Here is a 22703-nt window from a genome sequence, read left to right as displayed (position 1 = left end):
CCTCCCCGAAATTACGAGACGGTGGCGAACTTCAATCATTACCGAAACCCGGCCGGGCGGCTGCACGTTCCCGAAAGTTCAGCTTATCGATTCAACCTTTTCACACTCGGACGCACCCGGTGGCTCTCGGAGGGCGGGGACCGGGTTGGTCGAAGGAAGGGGTGGTCAAGTCAGGTAGGGCAGGCCGTCTCCAGGCCACAGGGTGGCGAGAGGTGGCGGCACGGCGGCCGGCGGCGCCGGCCCCGGCAGACGGCGGTACCGGCGGCCACTGCTGTCGGTCCGCAGCACGGACCGCCGCCGGGCCGGGACGGCGACCAGCGCCGAGTGCAGCAGGCTGCTGTAGAGGAAGTCCATGCTCTGCGCCTGCGCCGCCCCGCGCCGGCCGCCGCACCTGTCCGGAGAGCCGCACGGTTACCTGCACTGGGCGGCACTGGAGACGGACATGAACCGGCGCATCAGGGGTTTTGCGCTTAGCATCAGACGGACGCTACGCAAAGGACTGCTGGTTACTTACCAAGCTTATCTGGCTACTTACCTTACCTGGTTACTTACTCAGACAGAGCTGTTAGTTTACGAACATTAGAGCTTACAACTCGAGGAAACGCAGCAGTCAGCACTCTCGCTATCAAATAATCGATTTTTCAGACAACCACTAAGCGCGAAGGCACAACTATTGTAATCAGCGATCTTACGTACCTCGGGGGCGTGCAGCCTGCACGAGCAGGGCACAGCGAGTGACACTGGAGTGGTGTCACAGCTACCAAAGGACGACAACAAGCTGCATCCTTCAGCGCCGAATGTGCAGGATGCGCTACATTGGCTCAATCGAAGTCAGCCAGTGAAACCACGCAGTTTAAATGGGCCGAAAGGGCTAAGAGCGCACAAACTTCACTGGCACCGAGGATTGGTGCTCGTCGGTGTATCACAATTCACAGTGGTGAGCGGTAGACAAAACCAATAGGCAACAATAGTAATAAGATGGTCTTACTACTCTCTGCCCATCTGCACCCGGTTGATAAAAACACAGCCGGGACAACGACAACTGCTATTGTAGCAAATCTTGTTGAAAAAACTTCCAAAAATACCTGTGTTATACTGCCCAGAAAATTTATTTGACTCATAATTATCTTGCAATTCGTTATATTTTGCAACATTCCTTACATGTAAACTTCACAATTACAAATTAGCTACTTCGTATTAAAAAAAAGATAAGATGCTACCTGCGCAGCTATGACATTCACGAAGCAGCTATTTATGTTTGAAAGCGTTTTTTGCTGCTTATTTTTGGAGAGATGACTTAAAGCAGCGTAGTTGATTGCACAGTTGGTGGCTAAGAGCGCCCACAAGCGAAAAAAGAATACATATAAGAAAGTTTCATCCATTGTGAGGAAAAAGGAATGCAATATTTGTGCGAATGCGGTGAATGCGTAGTACACGTGGGTCGTTTTATGTCGGTTCGGATGCAGTTATTTTTTAATGGGCTCAATGAGTCGTGACTTACATTTGCTGAACAGTATTAGCAATTAGATTTAAAATTTGTAGTTTTTTATCTGAATGCTGAAGCCTGAACCGAGTCAGGTGAGATCAGTGGAGCGAAGAATGAGTGGCCATGAATTGTTTTTGCTTTGATGTTTTGATCTTTTGTTTGTTTTTCCTTTATTTTCTCCTCTAAGTGACATGGGATACAAGACTGAGACTCAGATTTCTTGTGGGACTTAACTGATCTTTTTTGTGTTTCTGAGATATCTTGATATGTGAAGTTTGTGATTCCCCGTTCCCAGGATTGTGTATGCTAGCTTGGCAATTAGGTAGCAAGTGGTGGGTTCATGGACATGGACTGAATGTGTCTGTTATCTTAATATCCTTGACTGAATAGATTTTACTTGCAATGTAGCCAACTCTCCTTGTCCTGATTCCCTCTCAATTGAACTTGCGAAACCTGCTTTGCTTTCGCACGAAGCCTTCCTAGTTCCTTGAAGGATGACACCAATAAATGTTCACAATGAAGTGCTCTTTCAAATTATACATGAATCTAATATCATTCTTTAAAAGGTGAGAGTTTTACTCAGCAGGTACTAGTACTGGGCTCAGGTACTGTCAATGAAACCAAGTAGCTTAGTCTTTAGGGCTGAATTGTTTTACATTCATACATTAATTTCATCTGTGAAGATTGAAGAGCATTTTGTAACCTTTTCAAGAAATCACAAATCACAATAGTTCAGTCGGGCGCACTGTGGTATCTCCGATTCATTTATGGAGACGTTTCTATTATTGGAAACGTTTCCAATTTTGACTACTCTTCTGTTCCAAAAATGGAAACGCTCGTTCCATAAATAGAAACGCTAACATCTCCGCTCATATTTTCTTGCCAAGGGTGGCTGGATTCGATGTATAACAACTGTTTCGCGTAAAACAAGCTCAGATACACCAAAAGCACTTGTCTTCTTGCATGGAAAGCTGTCGTATGCATTAAAATTCACGTCTTTAAAATGCTCCTGAATCGTATCCATTTATGGAGACTTAGTTTCCAAAAATGGAAACGCCGATGTTCCAAAAATAGAAACGCTGAAGTTCAAATGTGTGCAAACTTAGCTTAAATGTGTTCTTAAAATTCACATGCAACTAAAAATTTGATGTTTTGGGACTGGTTTAGCATCTCGGCTCTCGGCAGTTACCTTGGACGTCGGGATCGATAATAATACCTTACGCGCCGCAACTTGAGCACATTCAAAAGTCAACTAAAACTAAGATTTCCCAGAAACTACTGGACAGATGTGGTCCAAAGTGGGCAATACATAAAGCGTAGATATCATTTCAATATATAAAATTAATATCAATGTTACACATGAGCTAGAATGAAAAAATTCATCGTCAGAATACAACGGTATTTGGTGTGACGACGGTGCAGACCTTATTTCCATCCTGCTTTTTACGTATTTGCACGGAGATTTACGTTGATCCAAGCCTACGATCATACTCAGCACATTTGAAATATCATAAAATGCCCACTTAAGTCTCCAAATAGGGCTTTGCAACAACTTTCATGCGATTTAATCAAAGATTGACGACCACCAGGCCGCTGGTACACCGGAAAACGCAGCGTGAAAATGAATGAAAAAATGAAGTTCCCGGTGATCTGGTTGTTCCAATCAATGGGTCAGTCTTTCAGTAGTCTGTTAAAAACGTTATTTTTTGTTCAAAACATTCATAAATGTTATTATTTTCGATTAGAAAAACGTGTGAATTTTTTATCACGTCAACATGTTATAAGCATCGCCTCGTTCGTCAACTTTCGGTTTTCTGATCGGAAAGTCGGAGAACAGGAACATAAACTAGAATGCTGGCTGTCGATTGGTGGCATCCTGCGCATGCCAAATTGCACCAATCAATGCCCAGTTTGCTTTAAAGGTAGCGATGCACACAGCGTCTCCATTTATGGAACAGATCGTTTCTATTTTTGGAAACGGCGTATCCATTTTTGGAACATTGTTCCAAAAATGGAAACGTTTCCATAAATGGATCGGAAATACCACAGTGTGCCCGACTGAGTTGGTAAGATGTAGTAACTTACACTCTAAGTAAGTCTTTTTCCACATGGGAGCAACTGTTCAAAACTCATGCAAATAGTTGTTGGAAAGAAAGATGACATGTTTTATCAGCTGATAAAGTTTCTCTTCTCTCCCAGCCCTCAGAGTGCTGCCAGTCGGTGCTGAGGACGGATCGGACCGCTGCCTTCTGAGCCGCGCCCTCTGCGCCCCGTCATGTCGCAGCTGGAGCTGCTGCTCACGGCCGATGCCGAGTCGCCGGCGCACAACACGGTCGCCTGGGACCCGGCCACCGGCACCCAAGTGGCGGCGTTCCGCGGCGGCCACGCCGCTGCCGGCACCCTCTGTTCGCTGGCGGGCCACTCGCTGGCAGCCGCCGAGCGCGGCCGGCCCGGCGTCCAGCTGTGGCGGCTGGCGCGCCGCGACGCCGTCCACCAGCGGCTCAGCACACCCGGCCCCGTGACCGCCCTGGCCGCCGACCCGGCCGCCACGTGGCTGGCGCTGGCCGTGGCCGAGCGCGTGTTCGTGTACGAGCTGTCGAGCGGCCGGCTGCTGGCGGTGCTGAGCCGCCACTACCAGACGGTCACCGCGCTCCGGTTCACTGACGACGGCTCGCACTTTGTGTCGGCGGCCGACGACGGTCTGGCGGCCGTGTGGCCGGTGGCCGGCTGCGCGGACCCGGAGTCGGCGCGCCATGGCCAGCCGCTGCACGTCTGGGCCCACCACTCGCTGCCCATTACCGGCCTGCACGTGGGCGGCGGCGGACCGCGCGCGCGCGTGCTCACCTGCTCTCGGGACCAGACGTGCAAGGTGTACCAGCTGTCGAGCGGCGAGCTGCTGCTCTCCGTATCGTTCGATGTCGGCCTGACTTCGGTGGCGCTCGGACCGGCCGAGACACGTGTGTTCTGTGGCACCGCCGGCGGCGCCGTGCTCTCGTTCTCGCTGACCGAGCCGCCGCGCTCGCTGGAGCAGCACGTGCCGACAGCAGCGGCGGCGGCACTGACGGGCCACACGGGCCGCGTCACGTGCCTGGCCGTGACGCGTGACGGCCGCACGCTCGTGTCGGGCTCGGACGACCAGACTGTGCGGCTGTGGCACGTGGCCAGCGGCCAGTGTGTGCGCACGCTGCCGCAGCGCGGCGCCGTCACCAACGTGGCGCTGGTCGGGTGGCCGGCCGCGCTGCGAGACGCCGGCGCCGCGCCGCCGCCGCTGCACGTGGGCCAGCTGCAGCGCGCCCAGCCGGACTCGGGGCCGCTGGAGCTGGAGCTGGTGCTGCGCGACCGTCCGGCACTGCTGGAGTCGCCCGCCGACGGTGAGGATGACGGCGGCCGAGCTGACCGGGACGACACCATCGAACAGCTGCGCAGACAGATCGCCGCCTGCGAGGACGTCAACGCGAGCATGTACCAGTTCATGGTGGACAAGGTGATGAAGGTGTAGCCGTCCCGAACGCTAGACGATACAGCGTGCAGTGTTTGTGGGACGGGTTTTTGATCGGTGCGGCGCCAAAGTCCAGTGACTCTGTCACTCCAACGATGCTGCTGGAGGCATGTTGTGCTGTCCATCATTCCGGTGTTCCTGAGCGTGTTCCAGCGAAGGCTGCTGGCTGGAGGAACCAGACTTTTGGAGGTGTTCTTTCCATGTTTCTTGGAAGCATCCATGATTGATGACGTTCGAAGCCAGCATCCAAGGAGGTTGAATAACTCAACTGTGCGGTGCGATACATCACGCGCTTCTTGCAAAAGAGACGTGACTGCAAATGTTGTCCATCCCAAGGAGCTTATCGCCCGGGGAGTGTACGTCTTCTACGTGTATAAAATCTTATGACGTGTATGCGCTGACTCGCTTTGACGTTAAATAAATGTCAGGTCCTTTTCGACCACACTCAACAGAATGGCGTCTGCCATGTAATGTCGACCGCTATCATCAGACCATCACCGACCCGTCAACCAAAATGGTCGGTATTTAACGAAAAAACTGCTTATTTCAACCGATGAACTACCGTTGATATAGACCGTAGAGAAGATGTCGACCCTCAAAATCACTGTTTTGAATTTGTAGCTGCTGTGAATAGCAAGCAACGGTTTTACTGGTCAACGATGCAGTCATAGATTGTTTCCGCTAAACGCAACTGCGGATGACGCGTTGCAACTGTTTTTGATAGTTCCTGGACAGCCCTTGACCAGCACATTCCTGTTAGTTTAGTTCCGCAGAAGTACACTATTTAGACCCGTCCCTGCTGACGTCCAGCCCACGAACTCATTAGCCGGCAGTGCCGAGCGGCTCGTAGTTCCTCTTAGCACAAAAATAACGCAAATGACTTCAGTGTCAGCGAAAACAGTGACCTACTCCCCGCTCCCTCCACCCTAACGCGATAGCGGCGCATTTCGAGGGAGGAGGGGAGGAAACAGACGACCCTTTCCCTGTCCCAATCCCCGACAAGCATAGTGTGCCCGACCAGACACCATCTATAGATACCGTCATGTATTTCATACTTAACTTAGGTCGACCGTGGGTATCGCCGAGCCAACCGGCGGCCGGCGGTGCGCGCAGAGCCGTGCACGATTTGATCGAGGCCTCCGCTCACTTCTCCCAGTCCATCTCACGCACGCTCTCACCACAGTCACAAAGTTTCCCACACGCTCACTGCGCCGGACCCGGGAGAAGGCCCGCCGGTCCGGGCTACCGCCGAACACAACACTGTACAACAGGTTCTCGGCCCTCAGCGGCCGGTCACACACCAAACACAGACCGCCGCCACACATGGATCGTACAAAACAAAGGCCGGTGGTTCGTTTGAAAGCAATCAGGAGTATATACGGGTGTAAATAACGAACTGCTCGGCTTTGTGGACGACGCGCGGCCGAGTGAACTCAACCAAAATATCAGACGTCTACCTAGAGGCCGGACAGCCAGAATAACAGTGTACGCGAGAACAGCTAGCCCAACGAACCTTAACGCACCGATCGACATTAATACTGTTTGACAGAGTAGAATTGTGAATATAAATACAGGGGGCGAGGCGGACAGAGGCGGGCCGCCGCCCCCTCGCCGGCCGGTCGAGGGGCGGCGGCGGCCGGCCCGGGCGGGCGGACGGGAGGCGGCCGGCCGGCCGGCCCGCCGGCGGCCTCCGTGGCCCAAGACACGACAGTAAGGCACTAGGGGTCTGACGGCGGCGGCTGGCAGGTCGCCGGCGCCGCGCCCGTCCGCCCGCCCGTCCACCCGCCTCTGGCAGTGTCTGCCAGTCGCGGTACGTGCCGACGACAGACACCGCCCACCCTCGCCCACACAATCCCAGTCACAGGTGCATGGCGGTAGAAGCGGGCGTGCAGTTCTATGTACAAAAGGTGATAGCGTCCGAATGCCTATGTACAATCGGTTATCGTTCCGCGTCGGATCCGCGGGCCGACTTTCGGCCAACCTCTCTCCAGTCTCTCCAGTCCACCAGCAACACGCGTGTCAAATAAACGGCGATCAAAAGCCCGGGGAGGCAGCCCTCCATTCCTACCGAGACTGGAAGCAACATAAAAATATACCAAGCTATCTTAAAAACGTGTACCAAAGTGGAATATGTTGGGGCGCCTGGGCCGTGTGGCGCGGCGGCGGGCGGCCTACTCGGCGCCGGCCTCTGAGCTGCCGTTGGCCGGCGCCGTGGCGGCGTCCTGGCCGGCCGGCGGCGGCGGCTCGGTGCCGGCCGGCGCCGCCGCCGGCTGCTCGGCCGCCGCCGGCTCCGCCTCGGCCGGCGTCGAGTCGCCGCTGCCGTTCTCGACCCGCGCGCGCTTGTCACTGGGCTCGGCGGCGGGGGCGTCCAGGCTGGGCCGCTTGGTGAGCAGGCCGGACGGCGGCCCGTCCTCCAGCCCCGTGCTGGCCACCGACGAGCTGTTGACGGCGCCGTGCATGTCCATCAGGTTCAGCTGGTACTGCAGCACGTAGTAGTCGACGCCGAGCTTCTCGGCCGCCTCGTTGATGGAGACCTCGCCGCCGTTGACGCGCCGCAGCAGCTCCATGGTCTGCGGCTCCTCCCACAGACTACCGGCGCCGATGCGGCGGCTGTGTGCAGAGCGACACACAGTCAGGGGGCGGCGTGGGCTAACGTGTGGCCGGCTACACGACAGGCACGGGCGAAATGCAGCAAATGGCAAAATAATGTCCGCGCAAAATACGTCCTGAAGGAAACGTTTATTACATTTACATGATTTATAGCACTACGCAAATAGACTTTCAAGATCAGCCAGCAACATAAAAAGGCCCAAAGACCCTCTTATCAACACAGCGACAAAGGACAGAGATCTCAGGACTTGCTTAACCAGTATTTAGATCCCATAACTCTTAGGTTGGGAGGCTTCTTTAATTAACTCTCGCGAAAGTTTGGCATAACCTCATATCGTAGGAGGGGTAATATGGCCGTGGGATGGAAGTAGCTCCCCAGGTTATCTACCGGCTGTCAGCGCTGGTCGATCGTGGTCGCCGGCTGCTCACTCGCTGGTTCGGGGCTCGATGGAGGAGAAGGTACAGGAGACTGGGCTGGGCTCGAGGAATTGGAACTGAAAGAGGAGAGATTGATGGTATGTAGCCTCCACTGACTCAATCATTCAAACATACCACGTTAAAATTATCTGAGACGGCGTGCATGAATGAAGAGGATTCAGGGTATCATAAATATTTCTGTTTAAAAAAGCAAGACCGGTAGCCTGGTCGAAAACATGGATCCAAAAAGAAAGGAACATAAAAAACAATTATGGGCTAGCGTTTAAACAATCATGGGCTGGCGTTATTCAGCATCAAAATCGACAGGTCCATCATATAAAACCCAAAGGAATCAATCTGGGATTCTAGCACTGAAGGTTAACAGGCGACCACAGTCCGCGGCGGCACTCACCTCTGTTTCCAGTTGGCCTTGAGATAGCCGTAGTTTTCGCGGTAGCGGCCGTACAGCGTGCCGTACGACACGCCCAGCAGCTCTGCGCCGAACTTCATCTCGATCGACTTGTCTCGGATGGCCTCCATCACGGACTTAGTGGCGTCCAGCTCCCAGAACGAGGGCCGCGAGCCGCCGCTGTTGACGTACTCGTTCATCTGCACAATGTTACCGAACTCGGACGCCTGCAGAACACACGCAAACACGAGCAAACGTCAGGTCAGGTCAGGTCGGAATGAACGGCTCGGCCCGTTGGCCGGGCAGTGCAGGAAGGCGCTGAAAAGTCCTGTCGGGGAGAGTTGAAGAGATGTGAAGTTTTTCGCGTTCACAAGGCCCACCAGATTAAGAACTGACAACAGATACAGAATTTCGTCCATCCTAGCAAAATATAGCGTGCACCGCTCAAGCACCGCTCAGATTACTTTCACTTGTCTCAGTCACACATGAAACCATAGTGACAACATTGCAGCAGCAGCAGCAGCCAGACAACACATTCCGGTTATTGGATACACTCCCAGAACCTCAGTTTGCCCCCGGCCAGCTCACCTTCTCGGAGAGGCGGGCGTCGCCGCCGGCGCGGCCCTTGACGGGCGTGGCCGGCGTGCCGACCAGCTGCTGCTCGCCGGCGGCGGGCGCCCCGGTCGGCGGCGTGCTCTGCGCGGCGGCGGCGGCCGCGCCCTGCGCCTGGGCGCGCGCCATCGGCGAGTCCGAGAGCAGGCCGTGCGCCTCCCGGTAGCGCCCGTAGATGGTGTTGTACGACACGCCCAGCAGCTCGGCGCCCGTCTTCAGGTCGATCTTGCGGTCGCGGATCGACATCAGCACGTACTTGGTCGTGTCCTGTTTCCAGAAGCTGTCCTTGATCGGCGAGGTGAGCATAAACTCCTCCAGCTTGGGAATGTTCTCGAAGCCTTCTGTAACGCGCACAATGTGGGAAGCGCCGGTCAGATGAGCAGGGACTGGACAGCGGTCACGGGCGAATTCAGAGCCGTCAACGGCCAGCTGCAGTGCGGTACATTTTCAGCCTGCAGTCTTTGAGACCAAATAGGAACGACATAGGCGGCGCGGCCGGTCGGTATCTCGCGGCGCGGGGCCCCGCTCGGCCGCGGCCGTCGGTCGCTGGGCGACCACTCACCGGGCACCTCCTTGTGCTCGCCGCGGCCGCTGGAGCCGCCGCTGGACGCGCCGCCGTTGCTGTTGCCGTCGTCCAGACCAGCGTTGCCGGCCACGCACGAGATGACGGGGTTGAAGTCGGGCGCCGGCCGCGTCTCCAGCATCTGGCCGCCCCAGGTCTTGGGCATGGCCAGCGGCGAGCCGATCATGGCCATCATGGGCTGCGGCACGATGGCCCGCTGCCGCACCTAGCCAGCACACAGACAAACAGTCAAGGATCGAGCAGCACTCTTAGAAGCACAACACGCCAGCGACCAACCCACTGCGTACACTAACAGCAGCAAAATGTTATGACACTGTAATGTTATACCTAAATGACCAAAGAATAAATATATAACCAAATATAGCAAACTAATCAAACAATGCGGCAGCCGGATAAGGGCTTATTCGCCTGCGCTTAAGCTGCTAGCAATGTGGCGTTCTAAGCCACGCGAAAATTCTATTCAAATAAAAGTCAATTTTATTCGCGATTGGCTGGCTGGTGAGGCCCACTGCTCAGGACCTGATTCTCGTCGGCCATACATCGCCCGACGAGAATTCCGGCAGCATGCCGGACAGATCTGAGCAGGACGAGACTCTCGGCGGCGGGCGCGCACAGAGTAAACACCGCCAGAGCTGGGGTACCTCCGACCAGGGGAAACTATCCAAATGAACACAGTCTGTTTACTCATCTGCGTACATTATAGCAACGCGTCCTTAGCAATTTCCACACGGGTTTCCCGCACAATATGGCGACGGCCGCAGCCCGCGGCTGGCCTACCCAGCATCCACTACCCAGCCTCCTACATATCAACTATTTTTCATAAAAACTGTGGCATCCCCGCCGACCATTTGATAAACAAAATAAAATAAACCGCTGCCGAGATCAATAGCACCGTGCCTTGTGGCCACCTACAGCCAATATGACTGATGCATTTTCTTTTTACCTTCGTATTTTCAGCTTCCAGTCACGATCCAAACTAAATAAAGCTAAGAGGCATCGAGCGGATGCAAGACAGGCAGAGAGCAAAGCTTTTAACACAGCGAAGTGCGCCATTTTATCGAGTAGCGCCGTCTCAGGTATGGGAACACAATCATTCAAGGCTGCCGAGTCGATGGATTTTCGGTGACTCCGACTCGCACTCAGACTCCGGCTTCTAAAAATCGACCCAGCTCCCACTCCATTTCCGACTAAGGGCATCTCTTTAAATCCACATCATGATAGTTACGTTCACGTCGAAGATGCTTTTTCTCTTGTCAGTTGCCTAAAACAATCCCTTGTACGCCCAAAGACCTTACATTGCAAATATACTTTATAAATAACAAAGTGAACTAGAAGCAGGTTCTGGCCCAGCCCTAGTCTTCTGTTTACGCTCAAAGTGCTCGTCCAAAACAGGAGCATGGTATTAGCGTCGACAAAATATGTCTTTGAAGGGTGAAGGAACGCAATATCTCCAAGCAAACAGGCGTACAGCAATATTTTGCTCCATGCAATATTAACTCTGACTTCCGAGTCGGAGTACGTAAGATTTTGGAGACACCGACTCATGTTCAAGGCTGAACTATCGACTCCGAATAACTCCGAATCCGAATCCACGGTCCCGACTATAATGATAGGCCTTGTTCAGTGGCCTTAAGGTTGCTCATTTTTTTTTTTTAGCCTAGGATTGACGGTTCACATCTAAAGTGTAGACTGCCATCGCATCATATCAGGTTGGCGGCCTCCCGCAATGGTTGGCGTGGAACACTTTTATGCCTTGTTTTTCCGCACCCCGTGGTCTGACCCGACCCACAAGGAGCGTCACATGGCGGCCGGGGCCATGGCCATGTATGGAGGGCGATCGGGCTCGATTCAGACGTTCCAAACACCACAAAAAGCGCGTCGCATCCCGTCCTGTTGGGGCCGGCGGCGGCGCGGCACTGACCTGCTTCTGTAGTTCGGACGAGTCGGCTATAGTTGGCGCCACCATCGAGAGCGGGATCGACTGGGGCACGGCGGCGCCGGCCGGGTGCTGCGCGAACTGCGGGTGCGGCTGGGGTGGCTGCGGCTGCGGCGGCGCCGGCTGCGGCGGCTGCACGGGCGGGCCCTGCGGCACCGGCGGCGCCTGGCCCTCCGAGCCGGTGCTCACCTCAGCCAGGCCCTTCACCTTCAGCGTCTCGGCGGTGCGGATCAGCGAGGGCAGCTGCTCCTGGGGACGCGGGCACCGGAGGCCGGCGTCAGACCTCATACGCACACACACGCACGCACCATGGCACGGCACACTGATCATCACTGTGAGCGCCCTCGGCCGTCAAAACTCCGGCGTAAGCCGGAGTGTCACCCTGATGAGTCCAACCAAAGCCTCCGTCTAGCCACTCCGTCACTTTACAGCGCGCTATTAGACCTACACAAACAAAAGACGTAGAAAGGCATGGTTGTATGCAAAGCCCCCCGGCGGAAATACGACTAAACCCGTTATATCGACATAGGTGGGTTTAAAACGTTCCCATCCGGCGCTGACCTAAAATGACCCTACGGCCACGGTGCCTACATTACATAGTTAGATGAGCTCAGTCAACACCAAAAGGAGTGATCCGCACCGGCAGCGATCCAGCAATCCTTTTGGAGCTTTCTTAAGCCAGTTGGGCTGAACCAAAAGACCAAAGCTCAATGCATCAAGATTTTTGGCGAACCAACCAAGACAAAGAACAAAGGCATCCTCAGGATACATGGCATATATATATGTTCTAGTAATCTTGGGCATATCCACCAATAACAGCGGGCCATCATTTATTATTGTCACTTGCACGGGCCGATCACTAGGCGATTACCGTCATTTAGGAGGGCGGCTCAAACTCTGTATTGCCCTCAAAATTAAAGCTGTCGGGCCAATAATGGTCATTATCCGCCCGACAGGTCATTAGCGCCCGACAGCTCAAATATGTTCAAATATATACAGTGGCGGCGCCACGAATTTTCGCCAGTGGGGGCAAGCTTGAGGTGACTACTGTTGTATAACACCCCGATCTGCAGAATTCAGGAGCACCTTGCCCCTAGCCGTTGACATCCAAAATTGTCCAGATGAAGGAAAATTTATGGCAAATAAAGGAATTTCATTGCCATCATCACATCACCACCGCTTTGCATTGGAGTTTTGTAGCCTTGTTTGCATCATCACATCCTATCCTATCGGGAATATTGCACAGGTCTTGTTCCCTTTCCAACTTCAGCCAAGTTTTGTGAGGGCAAAACCATAGTCTTGCCCCCACGGCCTCCTGTCAGTGGGGGCAGTCTGCCCCCACTGCCCCCACGGTGGCGCCGCCCTTGAATATATATTCTCATACGAATACCACAAATTATTTTAATGAAAATTGCGGTTATTGCAACTGAAAGAAGTAGGCGGTTCTGTACAAACAGTTGTTGATTTATATTTTATTTACAATACTTGTCATAGACCGATGCACGACCGATTGCACATTTGATGCGTTTTAGCTATGGGGGCATTCCATGTCAACCGGGACAGCCAAAATCGGCCACCTCTTTGATTTTGTTCAAACTTGGTATACTTGTTGGCTATTGGGTAAAACCTCTGAGGGTCAAAGGATTTTGTCATATGCCCTCGGGCTACAGAGATACAAGCCGCTAAACTTCTGCTTTTTTAGCAGAATTGGACGTGTATTGCAATCTTGAAAGATCTATAGCTTCAACATTTTTGAAGCTATTAATTTCAAACAAACTGAAACGTGTACATAAGGAGTTATGCTATTTAAATTCGGCAGTTTTAACATTTTTTGTTGATTCTGAATTTATTTTATTTTGAATTAATTTCTTAAAATCTAATTTCTGAAAAATGGGTACCCTTCGATTTTGCTCAAATTTAGATATTATCTTCCACCACACGTAAGGCATACGTGCTGAGAAAATTAGAGTGGGCCAACGATAACTTTGGATGATATAGCAACAAGTAGTGCAACGTAGCACGGGCGATGGAAGGGGCGGATTTCGCAAACCCCACCTGTTTTTCGCCAATAACTCACGCCATAATTATTATATTAACGTCAAACTTTCAGCATCTGTCCAGAATTGAATTGCAAATCCTCCCGTGCAAACAATAGGTAAATCGGTCCACAACTTTTCTAGTAATAGCGGTGTAAAGTCAAACATCTTGCCGGAGCTGGCCGGAGCGGCGCGGCGGCCCAGTCGGGGAAACTATGGTAAAATCTGCTATTTTTAGCAGTCTGCTATTTTTAGCAGAAATCTGCTAAAAATGGGTACGCATGTGACGTCATCGTACCCAAATATAGCAGATTTGGGTACGGCCCCCGACAAAAGCAGATCTGCACCCTAATTGAAGCAACACTGTAAAAAAAATCTTACAAGCCCCTTGTAGGAAAACCGCTGGCGCAAAAATGAGCATGCAGCGACGTGTAAAAATCGCCTCATATTTAGCTAGTAAGAGGGTACAAGCTTGTTTCGTTAGTAAATGACAAGCCCACGCCTCATAAACCGAGCGCCCCCGTGTCAGCCCCTCGTTTCGTTATTCGGTACCTCGTTTGAAAACGAGGGCAAAACCAGCAGATCGGTATGCCGATTAGGCTCCTTAGCAGGACTCGCCTGGTAACCCAACCAGCTAGCGCCTGCTATTGCTGCCCAGTAGTAATACTAGCTCAATTGCGTCACCCCCTTCCTCCCCCTCCTTCTCCCCAGCCGCCCCTCCGACTGGTGGACGACCCGGCCAACGACAGCCACGACAGCGTGCCAGCCACGTTACAAAAAAAAAAAAACATACACAAAAATAACGTTTATTACTTATTAGCATACGATACAAAATATCTAAAGATATACATATTACAATATCATAGCGGAGTGGTGCAAAAGCTGATTCGAGTCACCACCAATAACATTCACAAAATAATACGGTTGCATGAGACACGATCGGGCACTTCCACGGGCTTTGACGCAACGGCACTTACAACAGGCGAGTGAGCAAGTTGATCCTGCCATGTCAGGTACATTGTGCACTGTGCAGTCCATCAAATATTTGCCATACTTTGCAGATTCAAGCAAGTTTTTTTTTCTGGGCGAGGCTTACCAACAGAAATATCGCTGGCTTCCGGTATACCTTCATGCCTCAGTCTCCCACAACTTTAAGCAACTCTGCAAACAGAAAAGAAAATTAACTGCTGATTTTAAAATATCAGTGAGGATGGCTTTATTATCTATATCAACTGACTTTTGTATAAGATAAATCAATGTGAGGCAATATGTGTAGCTTACACATTTGGAAAAAAAGGCTAGACAGCAACTGAAAGAAAGTCCGTCTTCCAACAGTCGGAATTCAAACGAAACAGTGGCCCACAACGGTCAAGGGGTGAATTCTATGACGCAACATGTGTTCAGAATATTACAAAATAAATAAAATGTCCCCCATTGCTACGTAAATATCATACAATATAACGTACCTTCGAAATATCCCAGCCCGAGAACTTCACAACGCACCGTGCCACAACACAACCGCACCAACCGCCGGCAGCCGCAGAACTGAACAATGGCGGCCGGAAATGACGGCCCCGCGCCGGAAGTGAAGGACGCGTTTTAGAAGCAGTCTCAGACTCGTCGCTGCTCACCGTAGCAGGGATTTATGAGGCACTACCGAATCAAAGTCGTTTCGCCTCATTCGGCAACACGAAAACCCTACCAGGACTAGTCCGATGATGAGTTTCCGACTAGGTGGCGTGTGCGCAGGATTATATTTAAAGCACGTGCAGGGCGGTGCCTCATTAGCCGACATAATAATAATATGACACGATAATGAAACACGCATGTAACTAGCATGCAACAAGCTTCTGGCGGATTTAATTATGAGACTATGCGTAGTTTTCCGACACAGCGCGAAATCTGTTGATAAGCAGGAAGGGGTGTTAGGGAAGCATTTAAGTTATTAGGTTACCGTTTGTAACCAATTGTTTCACGAGGCCACTCTTTAACTAACAACCCTCAGGCTGATAATGTCCCTATATATAACAGCAAGGTACAATGGACGACCGTGTAACCCACCCCTTGTCATAGAATTGGCTCGTGACATTTTTTTACAGTGAAATGCGCATCAAATGCCTGGCAGATTCATGATGAGAATAGTGCTGAGAATGTCCTCTGATATTTTTGTTCAGATCCGACTATTTTCAAATAATGAATTTGAAAATAGTCGGATCTGAACAAAAATAGCAGAGAACACTCTCAGCACTATTCTCATCATGAATCTGCCAGGCATTTGATGCGCATTTGCTTCAATTAGGGTGCAGATCTGCTTTTGTATGGGGCCGTACCCAAATCTGCTATATTTGGGTACGATGACGTCACATGCGTACCCATTTTTAGCAGATTTCTGCTAAAAATAGCAGACTGCTAAAAATAGCAGATTTTACCATAGTTTCCCCGACTGGGCCGGCGCCGGCCGTTGCCGCCTGAATGGTAGACTGAGCCGGCGCGGGACGGTTCCGTCTTTGCACTGCGGAAGACTTTTTCTTACCGCTATGCTCGATTCGTGTCAAATTTTGTGTTAAGGCTTAAAAATGTACAGGCAATCTAATAGTCAAATAAATACGAAAATCAACTGGTAAAAATTGAATTATTAGGGTGCAAACACAATCTGTGACTGAAACGTTTCCCGCGTCGGCCGATCGCCGCCTTTGCCGGCGACATCTTACTCTTAGCAGGCCACTAACTGCCAAATTTATGGTTAGATTAAACAGAGATTCTCATAACACTACAAATGTCGTATAAAGGAAGAAATAGGAAAATCGGCCAGTAACTCTTAGAGCTAGGGGCGTATAAACGCAAAATAGTCACTATAGCAAATTTCATCACGATTAACCTCATTTGATCTTGAAGATATTGATCTAGGGTCATGAAATTGGCACACGATAAAGTTCCAATCCCAACCGCCCACCTACAATTCAAATTCCGTTTTTTTATACCTTTTTTTGGCTAAACCGGGCCTTTCTCCCCTAGCGCTGGGAGAGTCAGGCGTATTTCCTTTTTGCAACCAAAGAGAGGCGCTGCCCGGAGAATGCACAATTGCATCATTAAAAAAAAAAACTGGCTTACATCTCCGCGATGACCAGCTATCTTCGTGGCGTAGTAGTTAGTGTGCCGAGTGTACCCACCTCGTAATCTAAAGGTGGCTGGCTCGTGGCCCGTCAGCCTCAAATGATTTAACACGCATTCGTTTTTTAAGTAGCATCTGGCCAGCCGGCAAATGTGAGGGCAAATGTTCGTATCTAAGTAGCATTTGGCCAGTCGGCAACTGCCGTGAGGGCTGTACATATTTACGCGTGTTAGATTAGGTCAGGTCACGTCAGGTCAGGCTAGGTTTGCTTTGGTTTGGGGCAGAAAGAAGCATCTCCGAGTAGCGCCTCTCCTTGGTTGCTAAAACGAAACACGCGAGTGCCAGACATTACGAAGTCCAAAAGACAGATACGTAGACGTCGGCCCATTCTAGATTTTTTATATGATGTAGCTAATGTATAGGAGAATAAAATATGTAAAAATCAGCAAAATCGAAGGGTACCCATTTTTCAGAAAATCAAAATTTATATTTTGAATTTTAATTTAGTTCATTAATTAGCTAATTACGTCAATATCGTTATCCTCAAATTAAAGCCTGATCTATTCCCTCCATTTCACACTTTGTCTCATGGTGATATGTCTAAAAATTCAATGGTTATGACGCTTTAAAGATGATAATGTGCCTTCTCTAAGTCAATGTTTGATGACGTGTATCTCGGAAACGTGACGTCATATCTTGACAAAAACATGTCTCCTTTCTTTTCACATATAGATGAGTAGTTTCACAAAGTTTCGCAAAAATCGGAGGAGGTGAGGTTCAAAATGGTCATTTTTTGTCTCACTTGACGTGGAATGCCCCTATGTAATCGTACGGCGTACCTATCCTTACGCGTGAAAGTTCACATTGATAACGCAAGACCCGTTGAACGTTGCATTCGGGAGCAGTGACGACAGAGCTGTTCTCGCCGTTACCAGTTGCTGGCTTTGACGTACTTCCGATGGGTCAGGCACCCGATGTTCCTGTTCGTTCATGTTCAACCAGTCATCCACTTCCATCCCACCGATGGTCAGATTAAAGTTGGGCTTTTCTTCGCACAACCGTCGTGAGGTAGCAGGCCCTCCGTTCTGTATCACCGTGGCGCTGCACCCTGGGACTACACTTGCGGCTGTGTCGGATTGCCTAGTCATCGTTTGTGCCAATATCTCAGAGCAACGCCTTTTTTGAGGAACTGTCATGTCGTCAATGTAATGTGAAAGGCTTGCGGTCCTTTTGTGTTTTGTTACTTTAACGATATCTTCAGCTGCCACTCCAGCTTGATGCAATGTCGTGACGGTGGTGGCACGAACGCTATGACATGTATAGCGTTGTGATAGCTTAGCGCTATCAGCTATCCTCTGCATGATTGTTGACAGGCTGTTCTTCCCCATTGCTTCGTTTCTGAACCAACATTCATCTTGCGTCCATGCTCTCTTTGGTGTTTGGAACAGCCTATCACTATCATGATTGATCTTTTGCTGGTACATCTTGAAAACTTCTACACCAGGCCCGTACATCCTCTGATCAGAAAAGTCTACATCTCCCTGCTTGCTTCCACCCTGATGGTTTTTTGTTGCTTCAGTTTTCGAAATAGTGACATATTCCTTTCCGTCTGGGTCTTCTCTGACGACGAAATGATCTTTCCTCATCTGAGCCCAACCTTCTCGACCTCTTCTCCCGAAGAAAAAGCAGAGATAGAACCATGTAGCCTGCAGGAGGATGGTTGGATTTGACGCGAAATCCGAGAGGTAGTCACCCAAGCGCTTCATATCGTCCTCTGTGATAGCAGCCTTATGCTGAGGCTTGGGGTTGCCTGCCTTTACGTACAGTTTGCAGCGAGCGTCAAAAATGTTGTTTGCTGCAATAAACTCTCTATCGGTTATGATGTTGATCGGTCTGCTATGTGGAGCGCTGGTCAGGCAGCGATGGATGGCCGCACGAATGCAGGTCAGTGTACTGGGCGTTAGAGTTTCCCCCGCTTTCTTCGCCTTCACTTCAGCGTAGAACCTTCTTAGTAAACTACACAGTTCTTCATGAGTAACTGTTCCAAAATCGCATGCACGGTCTCTCAATGCAAGCCATTCATTAACCCGCGCACCGACGGGGGTCTGCGCCAACTTAGTACCGACGGGGGGGGGGGGCGGATGACCGCCCCCCCCCTGAGATCTCGAGAACGAAGCAAGATAGCGACAAGCGGTAAACGGCATCGGATACGCACGGTCAAGATCTACAATTTTTACTAAGGTCATTTTCAGGTCAGGTCAAAGATGACGTCACAGGGGTCGAAAAAGTCAAAATGGCGGCGCTAAATATGGAGAGAGTTTTTCCCGAATAACTTTAGAATTAGTCAAGATAGGAACGAACTAAGGGCATCATCGTGATCCTCTCGTCAATCCGCATCGAATGATATATATGTTGACCTCGAAAGGTCAAGGTCAAAAGTTGACCTCAGGTCACGTGACCTCGAGGTCATCATGTATATCATTCGATGCGTCTTGACGAGCTGAACACAATGAGACCATCCACGCGTCTGTATCTTGTTCCTGTACGGAGTTATTGGCCAAAAACCTTTGGTGACCTTTGATGACGTCACATGACCTCACAGCTGCCCAACAGCAAAACAGACCTCAAGGTAGTGAAGGTTGATCGTATATGAAGTCATGTATGGTATATGGGGCCATTCCGACCCGTTTTAGTGGTAAAAACAGGGAGTTGATTTTTCCCCCATTGACTTATAATGGGGAGGTCGCGAAATTGACCTGACCTTAGGTCACCGATATCAAAATTCCGAGATATACAAATTGTAGCTACTAATGACCTAATAACATCCTGCGACTTTCAAAGGCCTCCGACATCTACTGTAGCTCTGGCACGGTGACAAAGTTGCAAAAAAGTGACTTGAGGTTGGGTCATTCAAAGTGACCTGGTGACCTGACCTTGAAAGGTAGGAGGTTCAAACTTGCACACCATGTGTAAAATTGATAAGGGAATAGTCATACCAAATTTCGCGGCGCTACGCGCCGCGGTTTTTCCGCTATTTGCGAAAAACCTCAGGGGGGGGCGGATATCCGCCCCCCCCGTCGGTGCGCGGGTTAAATTTCTTCATCCCATACTGAGTGGCCTTCGATGTGTTGTCAGGTACAACACTTCTTTCCAGCTCTATTAATTCACGCTCCGTTATTTCGCTATCCATCTGGCGTTTCCACGCGCAAAGGAGACAGAGCTATTATTACCTCAGAAGCTAAACCGAAAATGATGCACCGTTCGCTCTGACCTGCCTTATATACTCTAGTGGTGAGTGCTCGCCCTAAATTCCCGAAAAGTCACGTGCTTAACAATAACAGTATTTTACATTCTCGCGCACTACGAACTTGCTGACCGACCTCCAGAAGATTTGACTACAGCGACTACAGCAAGCTATTGAGAAAATGGTTAATTATGAACTAGATAAGTGACAATAATACAAATAACGTGACTTTTGTCGGGCGATATGAGTTTTGAACGGCCCTTCACCATTATCAGAAGCCCTTCATGATACTTAGCGTCCCTCGCTACGCTCGGGCCGCTCAGCATCATGTCGGGCTTCTGATAATGGTGTCGGGCCGTTCAAAACTCATATCGCCCTCCAAAGTCACGTTATTGTACTATTATATAGCTTCATCTAAAGTTCATAGGCCCAGTTACGACAAACATAAGTTTGGATTCATGAGGTTACGACCCGCCGTTTCGGCTGCCAGTGCTCAGTTACTGCGCAGTAGCTGAGGTAATTTTGCTCATGGCCGACAGCCAAGCATATCATGATAGATATTTCAACCGTGACATACCTACCTAACAAAACTTGCAATGAGTTCCAGATAAGAGAAAGGAAAAATCGTATTAGCATCAGTTACCTTATGTGTTACCATTCTATACGTTTTCAAATTAATATTGCTCTTGGAATTCATGTCACTTTTATTCCTGCATTGATAAACGGGAATATTGGAGGATTAAAAATATTAAAACAAGGAAAATCTATTTTCTTCAGATTGTAACGACAGATAATTATCGAGGAGCCATTTATGTTGCAGAGTTTTCACATGACGGTTTCAAGGCTGCAGTCGCGATGCGTCATACAAAAATACGAAAACATCACTCCAACGAGTTGATACCAAAATGGCTGCCATTTGAGCGGCAAACGGGTCTATCGGCCCAAGTCTGTAAAAAAGAAAACACTTCCTCATCAATTCGGTGCCACTTGCCAAATGCCGAGAAAAAAAGAAAACAACAGTCAGGTATTTCCGCTCCAAGAAACTAGATAAGGAAAATAAAGTTACCCGTCCATCGGGTCGCCGCCCAGAGAACTTTCTCGAGCCGCGCAGCTTTACCCCACAATGGCCGACGGCGGCGGCCAAATACATTATTTCTGCAGCCGAGCGGCGGGGCAACGGCCGCCCCGCCGACCTTCAGCCTCTCCGCCAAAACTTCTAAATCAATTTGCGGCGCCGCGATGGCGGGCCGGCCGGCCGCCGCGCCGCCAGCGCCACCGCCGCCCTAGCCGATCATCATTTTCCGTCCAAATCGGCGGCTCGGCGGCGCGGCCCGCCGTCGCGGAGGTACGGCCGGCCGGCCGGCAGGTCAGCCGCCGCGCCCGCCAGCCAGGCCGGCCGCCCAGTGCAAACTCGCTGGCACCGCGCCAAAATTGCACCCCGCCAAACCAGCGCAACGCTCGATTTGCATCAGCCGCGGAATAATCACGAAAATCGGCCCGGCACAACGACCGCATATTAGATGATGCAGACGCCACTTACGGCGCTTCATAAAGTCGTGCAACATTTTACGGCGCGGCTCCATTCCTAGCGTCAAAAAAGCCTGGGGAGGCGACTTCGTGCAGGGCCGGGTGCCCGACGGAGAGTCGGCGGCGGCCGGCCGGCGGGCACAGAAAGGAGCCGGGATGGGTCAGCCAGGGGAGAGACAAGAACGGACACAGCTCAGCTCAGCTCAGCTCACGGAGCGACATGAAAGGGGCTGTCTTTCCGGCTCAGCCAACGAAGGCACAGCAGGATGGGCCAACCGTCGGAGACAGGAAGGTACCCAGCAAAGCTGAAGGACAGTCAGAAAAGTTCGAACTTAATAAATTGGGTGTATCAGGCATCAGCCGACAAAGAGAAAAGGGATTGAATTGCATCGTCAAACGAAGTAACACAGGAAAGGGCCGGGGCGAGTCCGGCGCCTCGCCGGCCGCCGGCAGTATGTTGACCCACCTGGGATATGTTGATCTCGCCCTGGTACATGAACTCCACAATGGCCTTGATGTCCTCATATTTGATATCCTTGAGGATGACCAGCGGCGCCTTGTCCGGGTGCATGGTGAAGAGGTGCTCGAAGTAGGAGCTGCAGGCGGACAGAACCAGCTGCGGACGGCGCGAGGCGGGCGGCGTCAGACGTGGGGCGAAGCGACCCACATCGCATTCAGTTCAGTCACATACACAAATATAAAAGCTATATAGACATAGGCATAGACATAGACAAAGACATAGACAGACAGACAGACAGACGGACAGACAGACAGACAGACAGACAGACAAACAGACAGACAGACAGACAGGCAGGCAGACAGATAGACATACATACATACATACATACATACATACATACATACAGACAGACAGACAGACAGACAGACAGACAGACAGACAGACAGACAGACAGACAGACAGACAGACAGACAGACAGACAGACAGACAGACAGACAGACAGACAGAGATGGAATTCGTTGTCGGTGCAGCCAGTGCACATTGCAAAACTTGTCAACAGGCAATATGACAAACAAGAAACTGAGCACGGACTCCGTTGGTTATATGTCGCAGCAAAAATATTTCCGAAATAGAACAGAACGTAAATAGCAGTCAGTAACCTTAACTAAGTGGTGCATCTGTTGCAAGCAACAAATGACTGTGCATAAGATCGGATCACGTCGCGTCAGACATCAGTACGTCTAATGAAGGTCGATATAGCCTTGAACAGTGT

The 22703-nt window shown here is 50.8% G+C and overlaps 3 protein-coding genes across 7 annotated transcripts in view; 1 reads left to right on the top strand and 2 right to left on the bottom strand.

The window, feature by feature from the left end:
- The first annotated feature begins 1264 nt into the window (after positions 1 to 1264).
- On the top strand, positions 1265 to 5439 carry LOC122382654 (WD repeat-containing protein 18-like). Of its 3 annotated transcripts, none has more exons than XM_043368286.1 (2): positions 1265 to 1578; positions 3686 to 5439. In XM_043368286.1, the coding sequence occupies exon 2, from the start codon at positions 3762 to 3764 to the stop codon at positions 4983 to 4985; it is 1224 nt and encodes a 407-aa protein (XP_043224221.1). In that variant the 5' UTR covers positions 1265 to 1578; positions 3686 to 3761; the 3' UTR covers positions 4986 to 5439. The 3 variants fall into 3 exon arrangements, with proteins under 3 accessions (XP_043224221.1, XP_043224222.1, XP_043224223.1); XM_043368287.1 differs by lacking the exon at positions 1265 to 1578 and adding an exon at positions 1589 to 1759; XM_043368288.1 differs by lacking the exon at positions 1265 to 1578 and adding an exon at positions 1808 to 2052.
- A 575-nt stretch (positions 5440 to 6014) lies between these two features.
- Positions 6015 to 22703, bottom strand: part of LOC122382678 — a 42368-nt gene continuing 25679 nt past the window's right edge. For 2 of the 3 annotated variants that reach the window (XM_043368337.1, XM_043368336.1), the window contains exons 3-8: positions 21938 to 22087; positions 11538 to 11801; positions 9596 to 9821; positions 9010 to 9374; positions 8425 to 8648; positions 6015 to 7595 (exon numbers count right to left, since the gene is read on the bottom strand). In XM_043368337.1, coding sequence (XP_043224272.1) covers positions 7157 to 7595; positions 8425 to 8648; positions 9010 to 9374; positions 9596 to 9821; positions 11538 to 11801; positions 21938 to 22087 — 1668 coding nt within the window. In that variant the 3' untranslated portion in view covers positions 6015 to 7156. Of the gene's footprint in view, positions 7596 to 7940; positions 8090 to 8424; positions 8649 to 9009; positions 9375 to 9595; positions 9822 to 11537; positions 11802 to 21937; positions 22088 to 22703 lie in introns of those variants that run through there. The other variant, XM_043368338.1, reaches the window with a different exon arrangement.
- On the bottom strand, positions 13013 to 18776 carry LOC122382679. The gene is made up of 2 exons (XM_043368339.1): positions 17519 to 18776; positions 13013 to 13084 (listed from the first exon to the last, which is right to left on the bottom strand). Exon 1 carries the CDS (start codon positions 18464 to 18466, stop codon positions 17546 to 17548), a length of 921 nt encoding a protein of 306 aa, XP_043224274.1. The 5' UTR covers positions 18467 to 18776; the 3' UTR covers positions 13013 to 13084; positions 17519 to 17545.

The sequence above is a fragment of the Amphibalanus amphitrite genome, unplaced genomic scaffold, assembly GCF_019059575.1.
Source record: "Amphibalanus amphitrite isolate SeventyFive unplaced genomic scaffold, NRLGWU_Aamphi_draft 000144F_arrow, whole genome shotgun sequence".
Lineage (NCBI taxonomy): Eukaryota > Metazoa > Arthropoda > Thecostraca > Balanomorpha > Balanidae > Amphibalanus > Amphibalanus amphitrite.
This window is presented reverse-complemented; position numbering and strand designations above follow the sequence as displayed.